Here is a 9,498-nt window from a genome sequence, read left to right on the forward strand (position 1 = left end):
CTGAATTCACTCAGGCACCTTTTAAGACACGTCGGAGTCAGCGATGACTTCTAATTCAATATGTCATTTCTGAGGCTTTTTTAAATAGCAAATCTCTTTATATTGATGTATTTTGATTTAATCTTATATCAAATAAAATGGCTTGTAATTGCTTTATGTAATTCTCATTTAATTTCTTGGACAACTTGGTCTCATCTTCTTCCAGCTCCTGGACAGCAAATTGAAAGCCAGACAGGTAACAGCAGGGTGATGTCCTCTCCCATTCTGCTAAGATAATCAAAAGCTCAACAGTTATTATAAGTAATGACTCACTGTATCATGACTTCAAATTAATTTCTTTTTTGCAAAAGTTGCTTCCTTCTTTGAAGATTAATCTAATCACTCAGTTCTGACTCATGAAGATGAATCATTTCCTGAGACTTCACTACTTTGTTCCGACCCTGAAGAACACACAATATTTCATGACAATTACTGCACGGGACTGTGAAAGGAGCCCTTTGATTTGCTTTATGGAGACAATAGATAATCTGTTTGAATGAGAGCACATTTGCAACAGCCGACAACACAATATCACAATACGCAGTGGTGTTTCTGCGTGCAGTTTGCATGTTCTCCCTGTTCTATGGACCCATCTGTGTGTGTGTGTGTGTGTGTGTGTGTGTGTGTGTGTGTGTGTGTGTGTGTGTGTGTGTGTGTGTGTGTGTGTGTGTGTGTGTGTGTGTGTGTGTGTGTGTGTGTCTGTGTGTGTGTGTGTGTGTGTGCTGGGACTGACTCCAGGTGGATGATTGGATGGGTGGATGATGTTCTTCTGCTTTATATTAATAACTTAGAGTTGTACGAGTTCTTTTGTACCATTACAAAATGAAAATTGCAAAAGAAATGAAGACAGAGAAATAAAACCAGACATGTCAGTTAAATTAGTAGCCCTTTGTAAGTTCTGATGATATGCTGTTAACCTCGGGTCATTGTCTTAATAATAAAAATAATAATAATAATAACAATAATAATAACAATAATAATAATAATAATAATAATAATAATAATAATAATAATAATAATAATAATGGGCAAACATATAATCAGCTGTTAGATTCCAAAAAGACATAAAAAATGTCCCCCCTGCCAGTGTAAGAAGAAGTTATTTCTGTAGCAGTAGATTCAGTTCCTTCAGAAAGAAAAGTGCTCCATGAGAATGAAGTCAGTCTGGCGTCTGATCTCTGTTTGACTCATCAGCGCACAACTTCAAAAGAGGAGAAATGAAACTCATTTTAAAAACAAAGAAGGGGAAAGTGCTGCAGACAGATACCAGCTGGATTTTTCCAAGGGTATTGCTGACCATTACACTTTTCTTCAAGTGCAATAAATTGAATTTGTCTCCTTTTTTGTCTCTGTATTTTAGCTTAAGTGGATACTGGAGCTCAGCAGTAAACTTGAAACTATTTAGGAGCCATTTATTGATTCTCTTGATGTTTATGACACCCGCAGTGATTATTTTGGCTCATGGAGAAAATAATGTCATAAGAAAACCCTAGTGGATATGAAGCTGAGCTGCTTCCAGGGTTGTCTTTTTTTTTTTGTTTTCCCCCCCAAAAGTTCAGGCCTTTATTGTTGTAGGAGGGGTACTTTATTCTAGATAAATACTCAAGATCTTTAATGCTTTATTCCAGTATGATAAACATGAAAATCCCTTTAAATGAAAGACAATCCCTTTTTTGTTGTTGCTTTCTTGTCCTTTTGTGGACAAGATTGCTTATTGTAGAGGTGTATACTTGCTGCCATGCATCCAGCTCAACAACTTGTCTGCTGCCATAGCAACTGCGGAGGAGCAGCGAGCAGCGCCGCCCGCTCGTGCAGTGGATGTCACTCGTAGCAACGGCCAATCAGAAGTTCCCATCCTTTTGTGCGAGCGGGTGTGAAGATGGAGGGATGGAGTGGGTGGGCTCTCGCCATCATGCATCTGCCAGCAATAGGACAGGCCGATCGTCAGTCTTCGTCATTCTCGCGCGCGATTGGTCGAGGAGCCGCACTATTCCAATAATATAAACATGTCCACTGCTTCGCCTGGCTTGAACCAAGGCGTACAGGGGACTATGCAGTTCTACATCAAACTGTATAAAAACTCTCATTATGTGTTCGCCTGTGTTGTTGCAGGGCTGAATTTTCATCACTGCTAAGAGAATATGCACATAGCTGTCCGCGCGCGCGTGAGGAAACGAGGATACGCTGCCGCCGCCGCTGCACGCGAGTCGAGAGAGAGAGAGAGAGAGAGAGAGGGGGAGACTCTGCCGTGCTTTCATCATTATAATCACCATCCTAAGTACTAGCTCTTAACATTTTGTTTTTCGGTGTTCAGGGCGAGAAGTGACAAGAATATAGACCCCTCCTCTGCAGGGCGGAGCGTGCATTTTCATTTCGGTATTTTGTATTTCTTTCTTTTTTTTTATGATTTTTTTTTTCTTCCTCTCTCTACCCTGTTCCCTGCTCTGACACGTCTGCACTGAGTGAGTGGCATTGGCACACTGTCAATCGCTCACTCCCGCTGCCATCAAACAACATAAAACACACACAGGCAGAGGCTGGAGCTCATAAATTTCAGCAGGGCAAAGATATTTTTTGCGCATCGCCTTTTACACAGCGTTGTATCCTAATTAATTTCTCCTCGCTGTTGCTTGTTTTGTTAATTTCTTTTTTTTGTAAACCTATCGCCCCAACTTTTTTTCTTTTTCTAAATTTCATATTTTTCTATAATCACATTTGGACACCTTTATGCTACAGATTGTGTATTTTTTTTTTTTTTAAATGCTGTCACTTGTCGCGGGAATCATTTCTAGCACATTTATAGTTGGCGACACCTGCAAAGCTTAAGATTGTTTTTCTTTTTTCTTTTTTTATTTGTTTACACGTTTCCACATTGGATATTTTTTTTTTTTTTGCTTACGGCTGATCGAGGCGAGGATTTGGACATTTTCTGGAGGAAATGCGCCGGGAATCCCACGAAGAGCGCTAATAAATGAGAGATCACCAAGGAGCGTTTGTGTCCATACCAGCCGTCAATTCCCAGAGATTAGACAGATTGGTATGAGGAGGACTCATGCGGGACACGATGGACCTTCAATTTTGACAAACAAGTTTTAAGAAGAAGGAGAAGAAGACGAAAAAAAGAAGATTAATGCGTTTTTTCTACTAACGCAGCCACGCGTTTTGGCACTTTGGATCACGCGTAAAAAAAAAAAAAAAAAACAGCGAGAGGACCGCAAGAACTTGGGACACAAGATTTTTTTTTACGCCAAAACGTCACTGCTTATAGTCGCGATTGTTAAAAAATACAAATAAACCGTGCGCGCGCTATTTCCGCTGAGAAATCCCACAAAAACGCGAATTACCCCTCGTCTGCAGCACATGTTTTAGCCCGTTTTGTATATGAGTTTTTCAATTTGTGTGGCTCAGTGCACAGACTCTTTAGCGGCTACCATGGACGATCAAGCCCGGATCATGCAGTCGATCGGCGGGGTCAGTCTGGCCGGCCACTCGGTACAAGGAGGCATGGCACTGCCGCCTCCACATGGACACGATGGGACAGACGGAGACGGAAGAAAACAAGACATTGGTGACATTCTGCATCAAATAATGACCATAACTGACCAAAGTCTGGACGAGGCGCAAGCAAAGTTGGTTGATTTATATGTTTTATTAACTTCCCTCATCCAAAGCGCTGAACGCGTCATTCTGATGTGGCCCGCTTAACTTAATTCAGTAATATGCATAACAATAGACTGGAGTGGCTTTAATGATAATCTTACATCCTGCTGTATTTATTGCCTCACAATGCTTCAACACATGAAAGAAAAAGTTATCACTTAGGGGGATATTTTATTTAAGCACTCTGTGTTGCAAACCTGCGTGAGCTTGTCATGTACAAGAAAGTTATTTTTGTACACACATGTCCTTTTATAAATGGTCATAAGTCTGCAAAACTTTGGTGATCAAACGTTGCAATGATTCCCAGCAAGCTCATGAAATGAAAAAAAAAATAATGTGTGAAGAGGATTATCATCAGTCTTCTTCAATTAAGTTTGTTTCCATTCAACTATGCAATTCTAACATTGTTGTAGAAAATAATAGCTGTTGACAGATCTATGGGTTTAAACCTTGTGAGACATGGCACAGCAACAGCTAGACTTAAATAAAATTAGCTGGTTAATGTCTAGAGTGTGACTTATCAGTGAACTTATTTCAATATTTTATTTTGTCTTATACTGAAACAGGAAACATGGACTGAACTGTCACAGAATGAAACCAGCACTCTTCAGCGTTCTCTGTGAAATCAAAGAAAAGACAGGTAAGATCTTTATGTCAATATATTTTACTGTTGATACTTAAAAAAAAAAAAAAGGAATGGAGAATCACTACACCAGCACTCAAACCTTCATGTGATCTGAGGGCAGGCTGCATCCAGGTTACAGGGAACCTCTGCCCAAATTAATCAATCACTTTTTAAAAAAAATAATATGTCACTGTGTCATGCAGGCACAGTACTGTTGTCACAGTACATCAGGTATATGGTTCTTTTTCCCCCTCTGAGGATGCTCTTGTTTTTTGTGGAGTGTCTTTTCCAGCACTGGTTGCTTGGATATAAACAGAAAGTGCGCTCCAGCTCTCACTCTCAGCACCCTGGCACTGAGCAGGATGGGGAAATCCCGTGACATATGCTCTACATGGCTAAGATCACACAGAATTCATGCTTTAAAACTGAACAACAATTACCGTACTTTCATGCACATAAAGAGATTTTGTTTTAAACTATAGCCTTTTGACTTGCAGCTGCACACACACATACACACACGCACATACACACACACACACACATACACACACACACACACACACATTTCCTTCAAATGTAGTTTATTCCTGATATACTGCTTATTGAAAATTCATATTTGAAAATTAAGTTTAAAAAAAAACAACCCAGTGTGCATATTTTATAAAAGTGAAATAGTTTAGTTTGAATGCGTATACACACATTCACATGTGAAAGCTGGAATTACAAACATTTGTATATTTACAGCTCAAATTCTATCAAATCTATAAGTCAACTTTGTCGTGATTGATTTGTTTCCACACTTATAGTTCCACTGAACCTCTAGTAAACTATCGCCTTTATATTTTTACATTAAGTCATGATGGATTTGAAAATGCTTTTGCATTTTCGTAGACATAGTTGATAATATTTCTCTATGTTCTGTCTTTGTAAACATAGATTCAAACAAATGCATCAAATTGTATTTTCCAGCGATGCTACTAATTCTGGATTAACAACCAAAAAGAATACAGAATTTGAAAACAGAGGATAGCTTGTCAGATTTGTGACCTTTGTGCAGTTTATAGGGAAATTAGTGCGAAGGAGATCATAAAAGTTTATGAACTTCCACAACACAGGTTGCGTCCACAGGGGCAGGCTGAGGCTGCACAGACTTGCCGAGATGTTTCTTCTGGGTTTGTGCTCCAGTGGCGTTTTCACCTTGCAGGTGACGGCGTCACAAAATCACAGGAGCTAGATGCTCATTTTGATGTCAAAAATTGTATTTATGTCCAAAAATGGTCTGCACATTGGAATCGCTGCATCGCTGGAAAAAAGAAAAAAACCTCAATAGTTTTGTTTCCATTCTAATGATATATTGAAATATTATAACAATTCCAGAATTACTCTGAAAGCTGTTTTAATCAATCCTTTTACCAATATTTCTTTTGATGTCGATGATCACTCCAGTTTCAACGTTTTAGTTGTGAACTAAGTGATTCATTTGAAATAACCAGGTTGAAGTAGCTGAAAATAACTACATAAAAATGGCAACAAAAAAAAAAAAAATTGAAAAACCACTAGATGTACCTTTGTGAGAGAGAGTGTATGTGCCTGAGAAGTGCATGTGTGTGAGACAGACATGGGCGAGAACAAGCCTGTGTGTGTGTGTGTGTGTGTGTGTGTGTGTGTGTGTGTGTGTGTGTGTGTGTGTGTGTGTGTGTGTGTGTGTGTGTGTGTGTGTGTGTGGTGTGTGGGTGTGTGTGTGCATGGTTAACCTGTGGTTTAGAGTCACAGACTCCCCCTCTTAGCCATTGACAGAGCTCAGCTGGTCCGGTGGCCTTGTTGACCGGCCTGTTTTCCAGCACACACTGAGCCTTTCACTGGCTCCTGTAGCATCATTCACCGGGCTTCCTTGGCCCTTTTATGTCTGCTCAGATGGCACATGGGACTGCTGCCGCCTACCTGGGGTCCTGACTAATAAGCTCACAATAACTTTTATTCATAATTTTCAAAAGCAGTCCGAAGATCATCTGTATAGTTCCTGCACGCTTGTGTCGTACTGTCAAAAGTCACTACATCATATGCAAACAAATGGCGAGGCATCTTCAAGAAAACTTAAAATCAACCAACCGGATTTAGATTTTCTTGTTGGTTTTTTTTGTATGAGAGGTGAAAAACTGCATTTCCCAGTAATATCAAGATATTTTGCAGACTTCTCAGGGTGTTTAGAAGTTTATGACACTCTTCTAACTGTTATTGTGGAGCCTCGGCATATTTCTGCATTGCTAATGCCCTAGAAGTATTAATTCACTTTGATATGCTAATTAGAGAGCATTATGCAAGAAATGAGATTAAGTGGCAGCATGAAGTCATTTGCCTGTCACTAAATTGAGTGTTTTTAGCAGGAGGGGTTTTTTTTCCTACCCCCAAATTTCCTTGGTTTTGCATTTAGATAAGGTAAATGTGAGATTTGGTTGGCAAGTGTTCTTCTTTGTCCTTCAGTGAATGATGTTTTTCATTTTCTTTTCTTTTTTTTTTTACAAAAGCAGAAATTGGAAAATGAGACTCTGTCATGTTTTGCTCCAAACTGTTTCAGGACAGTAGGTGCATTCACATTGTACCCTTTTCCCTATAGGCAGCATGAGGAGACAATAAGTGCATTGAGTGAAAATTGCCTGCGATTTAGATGAGTTTTGCAGTTATTCCTCTGTGCTGGGTTTGTTTTATCCTGCTGGCTACTCCCTTGTCTTGCTCTCACGCTTGGAAGAGAGGCTCTCAGCAGCAGCAGCAGCGGGAGCGGCAAGAATAACAAAGGTGAAAGATTACCTCCATATGGTATTTCTGACCAGGAAAAGAGAGGTTCTGTTGCAAGACTCCTCTTTGATGTGAGGTTTAATCAATAGAAAGAGATTACAGAAAACTATTACAGGCTAAATCATGGAGTGCTACAGAGAGGCTTAGCCCTCTCCACAGCTCTCTCAGCTGCACGGCGCTCCTTTTGGCTGCGTATTGACTTGTTGTTTTCGTGACCTTTGACTCATCAGGTTCAGAAACGGGGGGTCTGTCGAGGTGGAGGAGGGAGGGCGGGGGAGAATGTGGCAGATTCAGGCTGATAAATGCTGCGATCCAGTGTTGAAAGCAGTGGATTAGGGAGGGACTGTGCTCACAGGTCCAGCCAATATCGCCGTTTTGTTGCACAGACTCGATTTGACTCGTGATTCCGTTCGTGCTCATCGGTTCGTCTGGTGTATGTGGAGCTCTGAAAGAAAATCTGTGTTAACCGAATACGGTTCAGGGTGAGCCTGTAATTAGCCACATGCAAGGCAGACTAAAAGCATTACCTGGAGTAAATAAAGTTAGGACTGAGGAGGTAAGCATTTTTGAAATCTACAGGGAACATTAATTTCAATGTTCCCTGACAAAGTTAATGAGCCTTCTCCTTCCAATTGGGTTATTGTTATTAATACCAATTTATTCTAAATAAAATGATAATAATAACTTGTGTTAATATTATGCCATTAGTGTTGGTTTTATCACCGCTGATGAAATCACAGTAAAATTGAAGAAAAAAAATTCTCACAGAGCAGAGAATTTTTGAATCTATTTTATTTTTGCTCTATATTCCTTCTGTCTCCGTTTCTACCTTGTGGGTTTCCTTCATCCTGAAAAAAAAAAAGAAGAAAAGAAAAAAAAAAGAAAAAGCTCCAGAAATGCATGACAGGGAACAGAGAGCTATTCAGCAGGAGAGACAATTGACTTTGGCTGCTTTTTGTCTCGGAGAGCCCCAGTGATGCGGCTGCAGTGACTAGATAGTGTTGTGCCGAATGGCTTGTGCACAGCTGGGCTCCTGACTGGCTCAATGGCAGGGCCACTACTGCTTCCTTCTCTAAAGCACAGGGGGGACCGGGCAAGATGTGGCTATTATCTAAGTAGCTCCCAAATACCTTCCATTTCCCCATCAGCAAAGATGAAAAGAAGGAAAAGCCAAACAAAGAGGACAGAAAAAAAAAAAAACACTAAAACAAGGGTGTACATATCAGTTTCATTTGGAGGGCTAAATGCTTTTGTGTGTGGAGATAGATGCCTCTGCAGCGGTGCTGCCTGGTTTCTGCACGCACGGCTCCTTAAATCAGGGTGTTGTTTTTTTTTTGTGGTTTTTTTTTTTTGCACGATGATCCAGTGCTGTCCCTCCATCTGCACACGCGAGCACCCATCTTGCACACGTCTCCTTCTCTCCCCCTCCGTTGCTCCGAGCGTTTTCTGCGGGCTCCTGCGCGATCAACAGCTCATAATTGTTTTTTGCACATACGTTATGCAAATGAGTCTTTATGGCAACTGGCATAACAATTAGCATCCTCCAACAATATTTTAGTAGGTTAATTGCGAAATTTCTGAATTGTACATCTGAGTTGTTAATTAGGCATGACAGAGGTGGTGAAATAGTTATCTTCAGGCGGTGGCAGCCAGCAGAGGCTGCTTTGGATGCAAAAAGGAAGGATTGATTGAAATTAGTTTACAGCAGTAGGAGCGTGCCTGTTGGAGACTCTTTATATGCCCCCTTTTGATTTTTTTTTTTTTTGATTTTTTTTTTTGTGGCATCTGTTTGTTGCTAAATGTAAAAGTATGAACCGGAGGCAGACATGGAGAAAGTGGATCAAATCATGACGCCCTGCAGGAATAGATTGCACCTTTGTGTTGATTTAAAGAAAATACTTGGCGCGAATAGAGTAAACAGATGTGAATGATACACGGTCTCTCGTCGGGGTTGAGGTAGAGAGGAATTTGTTTTTCATCCGTCACTGAAGCTGGACGGCTCTAAAAAACTGTAAACGAAAAAAAAAAAATCTTTAACCTGCCAGACACATTGAAAACCTTTTGAAATAGTTATTGACAGCAATAGAAATTTCAAAGTTTTTTTTTTTTTTTTTAGGGGAAATAATGTGTTTATGAAAGTAAAAAAAAAAAATGAAGTTAAAACTCCTAATTTGCTTAAATTAAAAACAAATATATATGTTTGTTTTTTTGGGGTTTGTTGGAATTTTATGCTTTCAGCTCTCAATCTGAACTTACATTTGTTTACCTTTCATAAAAAAAAAAAAGGTACAGAGATTTCTCTCTTTGAACCTGAACTTTTCCCCGGCTCTCCTCTGTCGGTGGTGTTCATTACCGTGTCGATGGCCGAGTCCATGTAACGC

At 40.0% G+C, this 9,498-nt stretch overlaps 1 protein-coding gene across 5 annotated transcripts in view; it reads left to right on the top strand.

Moving 5' to 3' along the window:
* The first annotated feature begins 2,623 nt into the window (after positions 1–2,623).
* The window catches only part of pbx3b (pre-B-cell leukemia homeobox 3b), a 57,354-nt gene continuing 50,479 nt past the window's right edge, over positions 2,624–9,498 (top strand). For all 5 annotated transcript variants that reach the window (XM_080499353.1, XM_080499350.1, XM_080499351.1 and 2 more), the window contains exons 1-2: positions 2,624–3,668; positions 4,266–4,339. In XM_080499353.1, the coding sequence (XP_080355479.1) occupies positions 3,421–3,668; positions 4,266–4,339 (322 nt within the window). In that variant the 5' untranslated portion in view covers positions 2,624–3,420. The remainder of the gene's footprint in view (positions 3,669–4,265; positions 4,340–9,498) is intronic.

The sequence above is a fragment of the Blennius ocellaris genome, assembly GCF_963422515.1.
Source record: "Blennius ocellaris genome assembly, chromosome: 7".
Classification (NCBI taxonomy): Eukaryota; Metazoa; Chordata; class Actinopteri; order Blenniiformes; family Blenniidae; genus Blennius; species Blennius ocellaris.